The sequence below is a fragment of the Salvelinus alpinus genome, chromosome 1 (assembly GCF_045679555.1).
Source record: "Salvelinus alpinus chromosome 1, SLU_Salpinus.1, whole genome shotgun sequence".
NCBI lineage: Eukaryota > Metazoa > Chordata > Actinopteri > Salmoniformes > Salmonidae > Salvelinus > Salvelinus alpinus.
The window spans coordinates 3,817,674-3,835,239 of record NC_092086.1 but is presented as its reverse complement, the minus strand read 5'-3'; the positions used below and the strand labels follow the sequence as shown (position 1 = coordinate 3,835,239).

General features: G+C 50.9%; 1 protein-coding gene across 1 annotated transcript in view; it reads left to right on the top strand.

Moving 5' to 3' along the window:
- The window catches only part of grapa (GRB2 related adaptor protein a), a 55,422-nt gene extending 48,297 nt beyond the window's left edge, over positions 1–7,125 (top strand). Inside the window, exons 4-5 of the mRNA XM_071390955.1 lie at positions 3,305–3,473; positions 6,640–7,125. Coding sequence (XP_071247056.1) covers positions 3,305–3,473; positions 6,640–6,819 — 349 coding nt within the window. The 3' untranslated portion in view covers positions 6,820–7,125. The remainder of the gene's footprint in view (positions 1–3,304; positions 3,474–6,639) is intronic.
- Positions 7,126–17,566: the final 10,441 nt, after the last annotated feature.

Below are 17,566 nucleotides of genomic sequence, written 5' to 3'. Positions count from 1 at the left end.
TGATCCTCTCCTCCACCCCCCTCACCCTCTCCTCCACCCCCCTCACCCTCTCCTCCAGCAGTCTCACCCTCTCCTCCAGCAGTCTGATCCTCTCCTCCATCCCCTCACCCTCTCCTCCACCCCCCTCACCCTCTCCTTCAGCAGTCTCACCCTCTCCTCCAGCAGTCTGATCCTCTCCTCCACCCCCCTCACCCTCTCCTCCATCCTCCTCACCCTCTCCTCCATCCCCCTCACCCTCTCCTCCATCCCCCTCACCCTATCCTCCAGCAGTCTGATCCTTTCCTCCACCCCCCTCACCCTCTCCTCCACCCCCCTCACCCTCTCCTCCAGCAGTCTGATCCTCTCTTCCACCCCCCTCACCCTCTCCTCCATCCCCCTCACCCTCTCCTCCATCCCCATCACGCTCTCCTCCAGCAGTCTGATCCTCTCCTCCATCCCCCTCAACCTCTCCTCCATCCCCCTCACCCTCTCCTCCACCCCCCTCACCCTCTCCTCCATCCCCCTCACCCTCTCCTCCAGCAGTCTGATCCTCTCCTCCATCCCCCTCAACCTCTCCTCCATCCCCCTCTCCTCCAGCAGTCTGATCCTCTCCTCCATCCCCCTCACCCTCTCCTCCATCCCCCTCACCCTCTCCTCCACCCCCCTCATCCTCTCCTCCAGCAGTCTGATCCTCTCCTCCATCCCCCTCACCCTCTCCTCCACCCCCCCCATCCTCTCCTCCACCCTCCTCACCCTCTCCTCCATCCCCCTCACCCTCTCCTCCACCCCCCTCACCCTCTCCTTCAGCAGTCTCATCCTCTCCTCCACCCCCCTCACCCTCTCCTCCATCCCCCTCACCCTCTCCTCCACCCCCCTCACCCTCTCCTTCAGCAGTCTCATCCTCTCCTCCACCCCCCTCACCCTCTCCTCCAACCCCCTCACCCTCTCCTCCACCCCCCTCACCCTCTCCTCCACCCCCCTCACCCTCTCCTCCACCCCCCTAAACCTCTCCTCCAGCAGTCTGATCCTCTCCTCCATCCCCCTCACCCTCTCCTCCATCCCCCTCACCCTCTCCTCCATCCCCCTCACCCTCTCCTCCATCCCCCTCACCCTCTCATCCATCCCCCTCACCCTCTCCCCCACCCACCTCACCCTCTCCTCCATCCCCCTCACCCTCTCCTCCATCCCCCTCACCCTCTCCTCCACCCTCCTCACCCTCTCCTCCATCCCCCTCACCCTCTCCTCCATCCCCCTCACCCTCTCCTCCAGCAGTCTGATCCTCTCCTCCATCCCCCTCCCCCTCTCCTCCATCCCCCTCCCCCTCTCCTCCATCCTCCTCACCCTCTCCTCCATTCCCCTCATCCTCTCCTCCATCCCCCTCACCCTCTCCTCCATCCCCCTCACCCTCTCCTCCATCCCCCTCTCCCTCTCCTCCACCCCCCTCACCCTCTCCTCCACCCCCCTCACCCTCTCCTCCATCCCCCTCCCCCTCTCCTCCATCCCCCTCACCCTCTCCTCCATCCTCCTCACCCTCTCCTCCATCCCCCTCATCCTCTCCTCCATCCCCCTCATCCTCTCCTCCATCCCCCTCACCCTCTCCTCCATCCCCCTCACCCTCTCCTCCATCCCCCTCCCCCTCTCCTCCATCCTCCTCACCCTCTCCTCCATCCCCCTCACCCTCTCCTCCATCCCCCTCATCCTCTCCTCCATCCCCCTCATCCCCCCCCATCCCCCTCACCCTCTCCTCTAGTGCTCTGTTCTTCTCCTGCTCTTTCTCCTGTTGATGTTGTCTCACCACAGTCCAGAGTTGCAGACATGTTTCTCTCCACCTCCATCACTCTGGTCTGGTTGAGGGGGTGTTGTTGAGCTGGACTGTTGTCTGGGTCTGGTTAAGGGGGTGTTGTTGAGCTGGACTGTTGTCTGGGTCTGGTTAAGGGGGTGTTGTTGAGCTGGACTGTTGTCTGGGTCTGGTTAAGGGGGTGTTGTTGAGCTGGACTGTTGTCTGGGTCTGGTTAAGGGGGTGTTGTTGAGCTGGACTGTTGTCTGGGTCTGGTTAAGGGGGTGTTGTTGAGCTGGACTGTTGTCTGGGTCTGGTTAAGGGGGTGTTGTTGAGCTGGACTGTTGTCTGGGTCTGGTTAAGGGGGTGTTGTTGAGCTGGACTGTTGTCTGGGTCTGGTTAAGGGGGTGTTGTTGAGCTGGACTGTTGTCTGGGTCTGGTTAAGGGGGTGTTGTTGAGCTGGACTGTTGTCTGGGTCTGGTTAAGGGGGTGTTGTTGAGCTGGACTGTTGTCTGGGTCTGGTTAAGGGGGTGTTGTTGAGCTGGACTGTTGTCTGGGTCTGGTTAAGGGGGTGTTGTTGAGCTGGACTGTTGTCTGGGTCTGGTTAAGGGGGTGTTGTTGAGCTGGACTGTTGTCTGGGTCTGGTTAAGGGGGTGTTGTTGAGCTGGACTGTTGTCTGGGTCTGGTTAAGGGGGTGTTGTTGAGCTGGACTGTTGTCTGGGTCTGGTTAAGGGGGTGTTGTTGAGCTGGACTGTTGTCTGGGTCTGTGCTGAAATGGAGTGTGTTCACCTGCTGTTCCAGCTCCACCTGCCTTACCTCCAGCTGGGTGAATTTATCCTTCGTTTCAATGAGGGAGTAGTGCTCTGTACTGGGAGGTTGACTGTCTGCTGAGGGTTGCTCGTCTGTGGGGTTATATGGTGAGGAGGTCTGGTCTGACCTGCTCGGGGTGGGGGTATCTTTATCAAGGTAGAGCTTCTCCTGCTGAGCTAATTCTTTGATTAGGTGAAAGTCCATCTAAAACTGTTTGGGGTTGATGCCTTGTACAATTACTGTTCCAGACTTATAGAGATTTATATTAGCTGACTTTGAGTCCTCGTTGTCTAGTATCCTGAGTTTCCACCCCCCCTCTCTCAACAAAGGGGTAGTGTGCTAATAGTGTGCTCTCTCTCCTCTCTCTCTCTCCCCAACCCTCTCGTTCCTCTCCTCTCTCTCTCTCCCCAACCCTCTCATTCCTCTCCTCTCTCTCTCTCTTCCTCCCATATCTTTTTCTCTCTCTTTCCCCAACCCTCTCTCTCTTCCTCTATCTCACTTCCCTGTCTCTCTCTCTCTTCCTCCTCTCTCTCTTCCTCCTCTCTCTCTCTCTCTATCTCTCTCACTTCCTCCTCTCCCTCTCTCTCTCTTCCTCTCCCTCTCTCTCTCTCTCTCTTCCTCCTCTCTCTCTCTTCCTCCCCTCTGTCTCTTCCTCCTCTCTCTTCCTCCCCTCTCTCTCTTCCTCCTCTCTCTCTCTTCCTCCCCCCTGTCTCCCTCTCCCCCCCTGTCTCCCTCTAGTTACGGGGACCATGTGCAGCACTTCAAGGTGCTCCAGGACAGGTCAGGACAGTACTTTGTTTGGGAGGAGACGTTCTTCTCTCTGAATCAGATGGTGGAGTTCTACCATAGCAACAGCATCGCCAAGGAGGGAACCGTCTTCCTACGAGACCCAGAACAGTCTGCCAGGGTAACACCCCATCACATCCATTCAATTACAATTCATATCTCTCTCTCTCTCAACCTCTCTCTCTCTCTCTCTCTCTCTCTCTCTCTCTCTCTCTCTCTCTCTCTCTCTCTCTCTCTCTCTCTCTCTCTCTCTCTCTCTCTCTCTCTCTCTCTCTCTCTCTCTCTCTCTCTCTCTCTCTCTCTCTACCTCTCTACCTCTCTACCTCTCTACCTCTCTCTCTCTCTACCTCTCTCTCTCTCTACCTCTCTCTCTCTCTCTCTCTCTACCTCTCTCTCTACCTCTCTCTCTCTCTCTCTCTCTCTCTCTCTCTCTCTCTCTCTCTACCTCTCTACCTCTCTCCCTCTCTCTCTCTCTCTCTCTCTCTCTCTCTCTCTCTCTCTCTCTCTCTCTCTCTCTCTCTACCTCTCTCTCTCTCTCTCTCTCTCTCTCTCTCTCTCTCTCTCTCTCTCTCTCTCTCTCTCTCTCTCTCTCTTATTAGATAGCCTGGTCTGAACACAGTACTAGCCTGGTCTGAACAGTACTAGCCTGGTCTGAACAGTACTAGCCTGGTCTGAACATTACTAGCCTGGTCTGAACAGTACTAGCCTGGTCTGAACAGTACCAGCCTGGTCTGAACAGTACCAGCCTGGTCTGAACAGTACTAGCCTGGTCTGAACAGTACTATTCTGAACAGTACTAGCCTGGTCTGAACAGTACTAGCCTGGTCTGAACAGTACTAGCCTGGTCTGAACAATACTAGCCTGGTCTGAACAGTACTAGCCTGGTATGAACAGTACTAGCCTGGTCTGAACAGTACTAGCCTGGTCTGAACAGTACTATTCTGAACAGTACTAGCCTGGTCTGAACAGTACTAGCCTGGTCTGAACAGTACTAGTCTGGTCTGAACAGTCCTAGCCTGGTCTGAACAGTACTAGTCTGGTCTGAACAGTACTAGCCTGGTCTGAACAGTACTAGTCTGGTCTGAACAGTACTAGCCTGGTCTGAACAGTACTATTCTGAACAGTACTAGCCTGGTCTGAACAGTACTAGCCTGGTCTGAACAGTACTAGCCTGGTCTGAACAGTACTAGCCTGGTCTGAACAGTACTAGCCTGGTCTGAACAGTACTAGCCTGGTATGAACAGTACTATTCTGAACAGTACTAGCCTGGTCTGAACAGTACTAGCCTGGTCTGAACAGTACTAGTCTGGTCTGAACAGTCCTAGCCTGGTCTGAACAGTCCTAGCCTGGTCTGAACAGTACTAGCCTGGTCTGAACAATACTAGCCTGGTCTGAACAGTACTAGCCTGGTCTGAACAGTCCTAGCCTGGTCTGAACAGTCCTAGCCTGGTCTGAACAGTACTAGCCTGGTCTGAACAGTCCTAGCCTGGTCTGAACAGTACTAGCCTGGTCTGAACAGTACTAGCCTGGTCTGAACAGTACTAGCCTGGTCTGAACAGTACTAGCCTGGTCTGAACAGTCCTAGCCTGGTCTGAACAGTCCTAGCCTGGTCTGAACATTACTAGCCTGGTCTGAACAGTACTTGCCTGGTCTGAACAGTACCAGCCTGGTCTGAACAGTACCAGCCTGGTCTGAACAGTAATAGCCTGGTCTGAACAGTACTATTCTGAACAGTACTAGCCTGGTCTGAACAGTACTAGCCTGGTCTGAACAGTACTAGCCTGGTCTGAACAGTACCAGCCTGGTCTGAACAGTACTAGCCTGGTCTGAACAATACTAGCCTGGTCTGAACAGTACTAGCCTGGTATGAACAGTACTAGCCTGGTATGAACAGTACTAGCCTGGTATGAACAGTACTAGCCTGGTCTGAACAGTACTAGCCTGGTCTGAACAGTACTATTCTGAACAGTCCTAGCCTGGTCTGAACAGTACTAGCCTGGTCTGAACAATACTAGCCTGGTCTGAACAGTACTAGTCTGGTCTGAACAGTCCTAGCCTGGTCTGAACAGTACTAGCCTGGTCTGAACAATACTAGCCTGGTCTGAACAGTACTAGCCTGGTCTGAACAGTCCTAGCCTGGTCTGAACAGTCCTAGCCTGGTCTGAACAGTACTAGCCTGGTCTGAAAAGTACTAGCCTGGTCTGAACAGTACTAGCCTGGTCTGAACAATACTAGCCTGGTCTGAACAGTACTAGCCTGGTCTGAACAGTCCTAGCCTGGTCTGAACAGTACTAGCCTGGTCTGAACAGTACTAGCCTGGTCTGAACAGTACTAGCCTGGTCTGAACATTACTAGCCTGGTCTGAACAGTACTTGCCTGGTCTGAACAGTACCAGCCTGGTCTGAACAGTACCAGCCTGGTCTGAACAGTACTAGCCTGGTCTGAACAGTACTATTCTGAACAGTACTAGCCTGGTCTGAACAGTACTAGCCTGGTCTGAACAGTACTAGCCTGGTCTGAACAGTACTAGCCTGGTCTGAACAGTACTAGCCTGGTCTGAACAGTACTAGCCTGGTCTGAACAATACTAGCCTGGTCTGAACAGTACTAGCCTGGTATGAACAGTACTAGCCTGGTATGAACAGTACTAGCCTGGTCTGAACAGTACTAGCCTGGTCTGAACAGTACTATTCTGAACAGTACTAGCCTGGTCTGAACAGTACTAGCCTGGTCTGAACAGTACTAGTCTGGTCTGAACAATACTAGCCTGGTCTGAACAGTACTAGCCTGGTCTGAACAGTCCTAGCCTGGTCTGAACAGTCCTAGCCTGGTCTGAACAGTACTAGCCTGGTCTGAACAGTCCTAGCCTGGTCTGAACAGTACTAGCCTGGTCTGAACAGTACTAGCCTGGTCTGAACAGTACTAGCCTGGTCTGAACAGTACTAGCCTGGTCTGAACAGTACTAGCCTGGTCTGAACAGTCCTAGCCTGGTCTGAACATTACTAGCCTGGTCTGAACAGTACCAGCCTGGTCTGAACAGTACCAGCCTGGTCTGAACAGTACTAGCCTGGTCTGAACAGTACTAGCCTGGTCTGAACAGTCCTAGCCTGGTCTGAACATTACTAGCCTGGTCTGAACAGTACCAGCCTGGTCTGAACAGTACCAGCCTGGTCTGAACAGTACTAGCCTGGTCTGAACAATACTAGCCTGGTCTGAGAAGTGCATAGCATCAGCAGGATTTGTATACATCATTGGTCTAACCCTGTCCTGTACCTCCCCCCCCTCCAGCTCCCCCACCACGCCCATGCTCTGTATGACTTCACCCCCAACCACCCCTCCCAGCTACGCTTCCTCCGCGGTGATGTCATCGACCTGCTCGACTGTTCCGATTCGCTGCGCTGGAGAGGCCGTTGTCATGGACGCGTCGGATTCTTCCCCCCGGAGTATGTCCAGGCCGTCTACCAATGACCCCGCCCCCATCTGCCACCTGGCCTGTCAATCAAACTTTTGACCCCGCCCCCATCTGCCCCCGTCCCCATCTACCACTGACCTGTCAATCAAATTACTGACCCCACCCCCATCTGCCCCACCTCATCTACCAACGACCCGTAACAGCAGTCTGTTCTCATGCTCTGTCAGGACAACACGGTAACAATGTAACAGCAGTCTGTTCTCATGCTCTGTCAGGACAACACTGTAACAAGGTAACAGCAGTCTGTTCTCATGCTCTGTCAGGACAACACTGTAACAATGTAACAGCAGTCTGTTCTCATGCTCTGTCAGGACAACACTGTAACAACGTAACAGCAGTCTGTTCTCATGCTCTGTCAGGACAACACTGTAACAAGGTAACAGCAGTCTGTTCTCATGCTCTGTCAGGACAACACGGTAACAAGGTAACAGCAGTATGTTCTCATGCTCTGTCAGGACAACACTGTAACAAGGTAACAGCAGTCTGTTCTCATGCTCTGTCAGGACAACACTGTAACAAGGTAACAGCAGTCTGTTCTCATGCTCTGTCAGGACAACACTGTAACAAGGTAACAGCAGTCTGTTCTCATGCTCTGTCAGGACAACACTGTAACAACGTAACAGCAGTCTGTTCTCATGCTCTGTCAGGACAACACGGTAACAACGTAACAGCAGTCTGTTCTCATGCTCTGTCAGGACAACACTGTAACAACGTAACAGCAGTCTGTTTTCATGCTCTGCCAGGACAACACTGTAACAATGTAACAGCAGTCTGTTCTCATGCTCTGTCAGGACAACACGGTAACAACGTAACAGCAGTCTGTTCTCATGCTCTGTCAGGACAACACGGTAACAACGTAACAGCAGTCTGTTCTCATGCTCTGTCAGGACAACACGGTAACAAGGTAACAGCAGTCTGTTCTCATGCTCTGTCAGGACAACACGGTAACAACGTAACAGCAGTCTGTTCTCATGCTCTGTCAGGACAACACTGTAACAACGTAACAGCAGTCTGTTCTCATGCTCTGTCAGGACAACACTGTAACAAGGTAACAGCAGTATGTTCTCATGCTCTGTCAGGACAACACTGTAACAACGTAACAGCAGTCTGTTCTCATGCTCTGCCAGGACAACACGGTAACAAGGTAACAGCAGTCTGTTCTCATGCTCTGTCAGGACAACACGGTAACAACGTAACAGCAGTCTGTTCTCATGCTCTGTGAGAACAACACGGTAACAACGTAACAGCAGTCTGTTCTCATGCTCTGTCAGGACAACACTGTAACAACGTAACAGCAGTCTGTTCTCATGCTCTGTCAGGACAACACCGTAACAAGGTAACAGCAGTCTGTTCTCATGCTCTGTCAGGACAACACGGTAACAACGTAACAGCAGTCTGTTCTCATGCTCTGTCAGGACAACACTGTAACAAGGTAACAGCAGTCTGTTCTCATGCCCTGTCAGGACAACACGGTAACAACGTAACAGCAGTCTGTTCTCATGCTCTGTCAGGACAACACTGTAACAAGGTAACAGCAGTCTGTTCTCATGCTCTGCCAGGACAACACGGTAACAAGGTAACAGCAGTCTGTTCTCATGCTCTGTCAGGACAACACTGTAACAACGTAACAGCAGTCTGTTCTCATGCTCTGTCAGGACAACACGGTAACAATGTAACAGCAGTCTGTTCTCATGCTCTGTCAGGACAACACTGTAACAACGTAACAGCAGTCTGTTCTCATGCTCTGTCAGGACAACACGGTAACAAGATAACAGCAGTCTGTTCTCATGCTCTGTCAGGACAACACTGTAACAATGTAACAGCAGTCTGTTCTCATGCTCTGTCAGGACAACACGGTAACAACGTAACAGCAGTCTGTTCTCATGCTCTGTCAGGACAACACTGTAACAACGTAACAGCAGTCTGTTTTCATGCTCTGCCAGGACAACACTGTAACAATGTAACAGCAGTCTGTTCTCATGCTCTGTCAGGACAACACGGTAACAACGTAACAGCAGTCTGTTCTCATGCTCTGTCAGGACAACACTGTAACAATGTAACAGCAGTCTGTTCTCATGCTCTGTCAGGACAACACTGTAACAACGTAACAGCAGTCTGTTCTCATGCTCTGTCAGGACAACACTGTAACAAGGTAACAGCAGTCTGTTCTCATGCTCTGTCAGGACAACACGGTAACAAGGTAACAGCAGTATGTTCTCATGCTCTGTCAGGACAACACTGTAACAAGGTAACAGCAGTCTGTTCTCATGCTCTGTCAGGACAACACTGTAACAAGGTAACAGCAGTCTGTTCTCATGCTCTGTCAGGACAACACTGTAACAAGGTAACAGCAGTCTGTTCTCATGCTCTGTCAGGACAACACTGTAACAACGTAACAGCAGTCTGTTCTCATGCTCTGTCAGGACAACACGGTAACAACGTAACAGCAGTCTGTTCTCATGCTCTGTCAGGACAACACGGTAACAACGTAACAGCAGTCTGTTCTCATGCTCTGTCAGGACAACACTGTAACAACGTAACAGCAGTCTGTTTTCATGCTCTGCCAGGACAACACTGTAACAATGTAACAGCAGTCTGTTCTCATGCTCTGTCAGGACAACACGGTAACAACGTAACAGCAGTCTGTTCTCATGCTCTGTCAGGACAACACGGTAACAACGTAACAGCAGTCTGTTCTCATGCTCTGTCAGGACAACACGGTAACAAGGTAACAGCAGTCTGTTCTCATGCTCTGTCAGGACAACACGGTAACAACGTAACAGCAGTCTGTTCTCATGCTCTGTCAGGACAACACTGTAACAACGTAACAGCAGTCTGTTCTCATGCTCTGTCAGGACAACACTGTAACAAGGTAACAGCAGTATGTTCTCATGCTCTGTCAGGACAACACTGTAACAACGTAACAGCAGTCTGTTCTCATGCTCTGCCAGGACAACACGGTAACAAGGTAACAGCAGTCTGTTCTCATGCTCTGTCAGGACAACACGGTAACAACGTAACAGCAGTCTGTTCTCATGCTCTGTGAGAACAACACGGTAACAACGTAACAGCAGTCTGTTCTCATGCTCTGTCAGGACAACACTGTAACAACGTAACAGCAGTCTGTTCTCATGCTCTGTCAGGACAACACCGTAACAAGGTAACAGCAGTCTGTTCTCATGCTCTGTCAGGACAACACGGTAACAACGTAACAGCAGTCTGTTCTCATGCTCTGTCAGGACAACACTGTAACAAGGTAACAGCAGTCTGTTCTCATGCTCTGTCAGGACAACACGGTAACAACGTAACAGCAGTCTGTTCTCATGCTCTGTCAGGACAACACTGTAACAAGGTAACAGCAGTCTGTTCTCATGCTCTGCCAGGACAACACGGTAACAAGGTAACAGCAGTCTGTTCTCATGCTCTGTCAGGACAACACGGTAACAATGTAACAGCAGTCTGTTCTCATGCTCTGTCAGGACAACACTGTAACAACGTAACAGCAGTCTGTTCTCATGCTCTGTCAGGACAACACGGTAACAAGATAACAGCAGTCTGTTCTCATGCTCTGTCAGGACAACACTGTAACAATGTAACAGCAGTCTGTTCTCATGCTCTGTCAGGACAACACGGTAACAAGGTAACAGCAGTCTGTTCTCATGCTCTGTCAGGACAACACGGTAACAAGATAACAGCAGTCTGTTCTCATGCTCTGTCAGGACAACACTGTAACAATGTAACAGCAGTCTGTTCTCATGCTCTGTCAGGACAACACGGTAACAAGGTAACAGCAGTCTGTTCTCATGCTCTGTCAGGACAACACTGTAACAATGTAACAGCAGTCTGTTCTCATGCTCTGTCAGGACAACACGGTAACACGGTAACAGCAGTCTGTTCTCATGCTCTGTTTCTATATAACACATATATATTCCTTTACGTTTGTACTGAGTGTCTGCATATATATGTTTGGCAATACTTACTATCCTACTATACTAGTAAACAGAACAGGATGTTGAATATGACTGTTGTATGAAGACTTTGTAGTGAGGACCAGAGGGGCAGACTATCAAATAAAATAAAATCAAATGTGTTTATAAAGCCCTTCTTACATCAGCTGATGTCTCAAAGTGCTGTACAGAAACCCAGCCTAAAACCCCAAACAGCAAGCAATGCAGGTGTAGAAGCACGGTGGCTAGAAAAAACTCCCTAGAAAGGCCAGAACCTAGGAAGAAACCTAGAGAGGAACCAGGCTATGAGGGGTGGCCAGTCCTCTTCTGGCTGTGCCGGGTTGGAGATTATAACAGAAAATGTCCAAGATGTTCAAATGTTCATAAATGAACCAGCATGGTCAAATAATAATCACAGTAGTTGTCGAGTCAGCACCTCACCTCGACTATATATTCTGATACAACTCTTCATTTAGAAAGATGGACTTGAAAACAAAAAGGGGGCGTGTGGTCTGATTGGCTCGACAGCCCTACAACATCGAAGGTTTCAGATTTCTAATATAACCTAAAACATATCTGGGGTTTAATTCTGGGGTTTGTTTCTGAAAAGTTAGCTGGCTAACTCATCGATCCAGCTTTGTAGTGTTACCCCCCCCCCCCTCCCCCTCTGATATCTGCCGTGATGGTTCACCATGTGATTTAAAACATATATCTTTATTTTCTTTTAACTGTCATGACATATGTTTCAATAAAGTTATTTCACCTTTTTATGGTGCTCGTGCCTCCTGTCAGAAACAGGAGAGAATGTGAGACGTGTTGTGTGTGTGTGTGTATGTGTGTGTGTATGTGTGTGTGTCTGTGTGTGTCTGTGTGTGTAGTGTGTGTCTGTGTGTGTCTGTTTGTGTCTGTTTGTGTCTGTGTGTGTGTGTGTGTGTGTGTGTGTGTGTGTGTGTGTGTGTGTGTGTGTGTCTGTGTGTGTGTGTGTGTGTGTGTAGTGTGTGTGTGGTATGTGTGGTATGTGTGGAATGCGTGGCTCCAGATTTCTCGTCGTGATGTTTGAGAAGCAGGAGACGGAGTCGCAGCCCAGAACTCCTCATAATGACTCCAGACAAAACAACCAGTTATAAAGCACATCACTGCTGTCAAAACACATACACGAAGTCAAACTGCAACACCACATAAAACTGTGTTAATGTATTAAAATACATGGTGCTGGTATTAACAAGAGTTGTTCTCTCTCTCTCTCTCCGTCTGTCTCTGTCTCTCCTTCTCTCTCGCTCTCTGTCTCTCTCTCTCTCTCTCTGCACTGTCACCTGATATAATCTAATCTAGTGGAATGTCAGTGTTCCACATTACAGTAAGTCAGGGCTCACCTTCCTGCACCCTGCATGACAAGGTTTCCTGCTAGAATGTGTGACTAACCATTCCATCCTGTCACAGCACAGCTTTGGTTCAGTCGTTAGCAGCAGGGTCTGGAGGTGGGGTACTGGGAGGGTTAGCAGTAGTTAGCTGGGTGCTGGGAGGGTTAGCAGTAGTTAGCATGGTGCTGGGAGGGTTAGCAGTAGTTAGCTGGGTGCTGGGAGGGTTAGCAGTAGTTAGCTGGGTGCTGGGAGGGTTAGCAGTAGTTAGCTGGGTGCTGGGAGGGTTAGCAGTAGTTAGCTGGGTGCTGGGAGGGTTAGCAGTAGTTAGCTGGGTACTGGGAGGGTGAGCAGTAGTTAGCTTAGTACTGGGAGGGTTAGCAGTAGTTAGCTGGGTGCTGGGAGAGTTAGCAGTAGTTAGCTGGGTGCTGGGAGGGTTAGCAGTAGTTAGCTGGGTGCTAGGAGGGTTAGCAGTAGTTAGCATGGTGCTGGGAGGGTTAACAGTAGTTGGGAGGGTGGGAGGGTTAGCAGTAGTTAGCATGGTGCTAGGAGGGTTAGCAGTAGTTAGCTGGGTGCTGGGAGGGTTAACAATAGTTAGCATGGTGCAAGGAGGGTTAGCAGTAGTTAGCATGGTCCTGGGAGAGTTAGCAGTAGTTAGCATGGTGCTGGGAGGGTTAGCAGTAGTTAGCATGGTACTGGGAGGGTTAGCATTAGTTAGCATGGTGCTGGGAGGGTTAACAGTAGTTAGCATGGTACTGGGAGGGTTAGCAGTAGTTAGCTGGGTACTGGGAGGGTTAGCAGTAGTTCGCATGGTGCTGGGAGGGTTAGCAGTAGTTAGCATGGTGCTGGGAGGGTTAACAGCACTAGCAGCGGGTTAATACTAGCAGTCATACTGATTAATGACATGTCACCTGTCTGCCAGAACTCACTCTGACGACTGAGAGAAAGACGGGGGAGAGAGGAGAGAGGGAGGGAGGGAGAGGAAAGAGAGGGAGGGAGAGAAATAAGAGAAAGAGATGGGGCAGAGAGAGAGAGAGAGAGAGAGAGAGAGAGAGAGAGAGAGAGAGAGAGAGAGAGAGGGAGAGAGAGAGAGATGGAGAGAGAGAGACAGAGAAAGAGAGACAGGGGGAGAGAGAGAGAGAGAGAGAGAAGGGGGTGGAGGAAGTAGAGAAAAACCGGCATCAACAACAGAGAACCAGCTTCTCCACAACACTGATCCTGGACCGCCACAGGGCTCAACTCCTCACTACAGAACCTCTGTAGGCTGGCTGGTTGGCTGGTTGGCTGGCTGGCTGGCTGGCTGATCCTGGACCGCCACAGGGCTCAACTCCTCACTACAGAACCTCTGTAGGCTGGCTGGCTGGCTGGCTGGCTGGCTGGCTGGCTGGTTGGCTGGCTGGCTGGTTGGCTGGCTGGCTGGTTGGCTGGCTGGCTGGCTGGTTGGCTGGCTGGGCTGCTGGCTGGCTGGCTGGCTGGCTGGCTGATCCTGGACCGCCACAGGGCTCAACTCCTCACTACAGAACCTCTGTAGGCTGGCTGGCTGGCTGGCTGGCTGGCTGGTTGGCTGGTTGGCTGGCTGGCTGGCTGATCCTGGACCGCCACAGGGCTCAACTCCTCACTACAGTACCTCTGTAGGCTGGCTGGTTGGCTGGCTGGCTGGCTGGTTGGCTGGTTGGTTGGCTGGCTGGCTGATCCTGGACGGCCACAGGGTTCAACTCCTCACTACAGAACCTCTGTAGGCTGGCTGGCTGGCTGGCTGGCTGGTTGGTTGGTTGGCTGGCTGGCTGGCTGGTTGGCTGGCTGGCTGGTTGGTTGGCTGGCTGGCTGACTGGCTGGTGTGCTGGCTGGCTGGCTGGCTGGCTGGCTGGCTGGGCTGCTGGCTGGCTGGCTGGCTGGTTGGCTGGCTGGCTGGCTGGCTGGCTGGTTGGCTGGCTGGCTGGCTGGCTGGCTGGCTGGTTGGCTGGCTGGCTGGCTGGGCTGCTGGCTGGCTGGCTGGCTGGCTGACTGGCTGGCTGGCTGGTTGGCTGGCTGGCTGGTTGGTTGGCTGGCTGGCTGGTTGGCTGGCTGGTTGGTTGGCTGGCTGGCTGACTGGCTGGCTGGCTGGTTGGTTGGCTGGCTGATCCTGGAACGCCACAGGGCTCAACTCCTCACTACAGTACCTCTGTAGGCTGGCTGGCTGGCTGGCTGGCTGGTTGGCTGACTGGCTGATCCTGGAACGCCACAGGGCTCAACTCCTCACTACAGTACCTTTGTAGGCTGGCTGGCTGGCTGGCTGGTTGGCTGGTTGGTTTGGCTGGCTGGCTGGCTGATCCTGGACCGCCACAGGGCTCAACTCCTCACTACAGAACCTCTGTAGGCTGGCTGGCTGGCTGGCTGGCTGGCTGGCTGGCTGGTTGGCTGGCTGGTTGGTTGGCTGGCTGGTTGGCTGGCTGGCTGGCTGGCTGATCCTGGACCGCCACAGGGCTCAACTCCTCACTACAGTACCTTTTTTTTATTTTATTTTTTTTATTTAACCTTTATTTAACCAGGTAGGCAAATTGAGAACACGTTCTCATTTACAATTGCGACCTGGCCAAGATAAAGCAAAGCAGTTCGACACATACAACAACACATAGTTACACATGGAGTAAAACAAACATATAGTCAATGATACAGTGAAAAAAAAGAAGTCTATATACAATGTGAGCAAGTGAGGTGAGATAAGGGAGGTGAAGGCAAACAAATATATGTATAAATAAATAAAAATATAAAAAGGCCATGGTGGCGAAGTAAATACAACACAGCAAGTAAAATAAAAACTAAAAACACTGGAATGGTTGGTTTGCAGTGGAAGAAAGCGCAAAGTAGAGACAGAAATAATGGGGTGCAAAGGAGCAAAATAAATAAATAAATACAGTAGGTAAAGAGGTAGTTGTTTGGGCTAAATTGTAGATGGGTTATGTACAGGTGCAGTAATCTATGAGCTGCTCTGACAGCTGGTGCTTAAAGCTAGTGAGGGAGATAAGTGTTTCCAGTTTCAGAGATTTTTGTAGTTCGTTCCAGTCATTGGCAGCAGAGAACTGGAAGGAGAGGCGGCCAAAGGAATAATTGGTTTTGGGGGTGACCAGAGAGATAAACCTGCTGGAGCGCGTGCTACAGGTAGGTGTTGCTATGGTGACCAGCGAGCTGAGATAAGGGGGGACTTTACCTAGCAGGGTCTTGTAGATGGCCTGGAACCAGTGGGTTTGGCGACGAGTATGAAGCGAGGGCCAGCCAACGAGAGTGTACAGGTCGCAGTGGTGGGTAGTATATGGGGCTTTGGTGACAAAACGGATGGCACTGTGATAGACTGCATCCAATTTATTGAGTAGGGTTTTGGAGGCTATTTTGTAAATGACATCACCGAAGTCGAGGATTGGTAGGATGGTCAGTTTTACAAGGGTATGTTTGGCAGCATGAGTGAAGGATGCTTTGTTGCGGAATAGGAAGCCAATTCTAGATTTAACTTTGGATTGGAGATGTTTGATGTGAGTCTGGAAGGAGAGTTTACAGTCTAACCAGACACCTAGGTATTTGTAGTTGTCCACATATTCTAAGTCAGAGCCGTCCAGAGTAGTGATGTTGGACAGGCGGGCAGGTGCAGGCAGCGATCGGTTGAAGAGCATGCATTTAGTTTTACTTGTATTTAAGAGCAATTGGAGGCCACGGAAGGAGAGTTGTATGGCATTGAAGCTCGCCTGGAGGGTTGTTAACACAGTGTCAAAAGAAGGGCCAGAAGTATACAGAATAGTGTCGTCTGCGTAGAGGTGGATCAGAGAATCACCAGCAGCAAGAGCGACATCATTGATGTATACAGAGAAGAGAGTCGGTCCAAGAATTGAACCCTGTGGCACCCCCATGGAGACTGCCAGAGGCCCGGACAACAGACCCTCCGATTTGACACACTGAACTCGATCAGAGAAGTAGTTGGTGAACCAGGCGAGGCAATCATTAGAGAAACCAAGGCTGTCGAGTCTGCCGATGAGGATGTGGTGATTGACAGAGTCAAAAGCCTTGGCCAGGTCAATGAATACGGCTGCACAGTATTGTTTCCTATCGATGGCGGTTAAGATATCGTTTATGACCTTGAGCGTGGCTGAGGTGCACCCATGACCAGCTCTGAAACCAGATTGCATAGCGGAGAAGGTATGGTGGGATTCGAAATGGTCGGTAATCTGTTTGTTGACTTGGCTTTCGAAGACCTTAGAAAGGCAGGGTAGGATAGATATAGGTCTGTAGCTGTTAGGGTCAAGAGTGTCCCCCCCTTTGAAGAGGGGGATAACCGCAGCTGCTTTCCAATCTTTGGGAATCTCAGACGACACGAAAGAGAGGTTGAAAAGGCTAGTAATAGGGGTGGCAACAATTTCAGCAGATAGTTTTAGAAAGAAAGGGTCCAGATTATCTAGCCCGGCTGATTTGTAAGGGTCCACAGATTTTGCAGCTCTTTTAGAACATCAGCTGACTGTATTTGGGAGAAAGAGAAATGGGGAAGGCTTGGGCGAGTAGCAGAGGGGAGGGCAGTGCTGTTGTCCGGGGTAGGGGTAGCCAGGTGGAAAGCATGGCCAGCCGTAGAAAAATGCTTATTGAAATTCTCAATTATAGTGGATTTGTCGGTGGTGACAGTGTTTCCTATCTTCAGAGCAGTTGGAAGCTGGGAGGAGGTGTTCTTATTCTCCATGGACTTTACAGTGTCCCAGAACTTTTTTGAATTTGTGTTGCAGGAAGCAAATTTCTGCTTGAAAAAGCTAGCCTTGGCTGTTCTAACTGCCTGTGTATATTGGTTTCTAGCTTCCCTGAAAAGTTGCATATCACGGGGGCTGTTCGATGCTAATGCAGAACGCCATAGGATGTTTTTCTGTTGGTTAAGGGCAGTCAGGTCAGGAGAGAACCAAGGGCTATATCTGTTCCTGGTTCTAAATTTCTTGAATGGGGCATGCTTATTCAAGATGGTGAGGAAGGCATTTTTAAAAAATGTCCAGGCATCCTCTACTGACGGGATGAGATCAATATCCTTCCAGGATACCTCGGCCAGGTCGATTAGAAAGGCCTGCTCGCTGAAGTGTTTCAGGGAGCGTTTGACAGTGATGAGTGGAGGTCGTTTGACCGCTGACCCATTACGGATGCAGGCAATGAGGCAGTGATCGCTGAGATCTTGGTTGAAAACAGCAGAGGTGTATTTGGAGGGCAAGTTTGTTAGGATGATATCTATGAGGGTACCCGTGTTATCGGAATTGGGGTGGTACCTGGTAGGTTCATTGATAATTTGTGTGAGATTGAGGGCATCAAGCTTAGATTGTAGGGTGGCTGGGGTGTTAAGCATGTTAAAATTTAGGTCGCCTAGCAGCACGAGCTCTGAAGATAGATGGGGGGCAATCAGTTCACATATAGTGTCCAGAGCACAGCTGGGGGCAGAGGGTGGT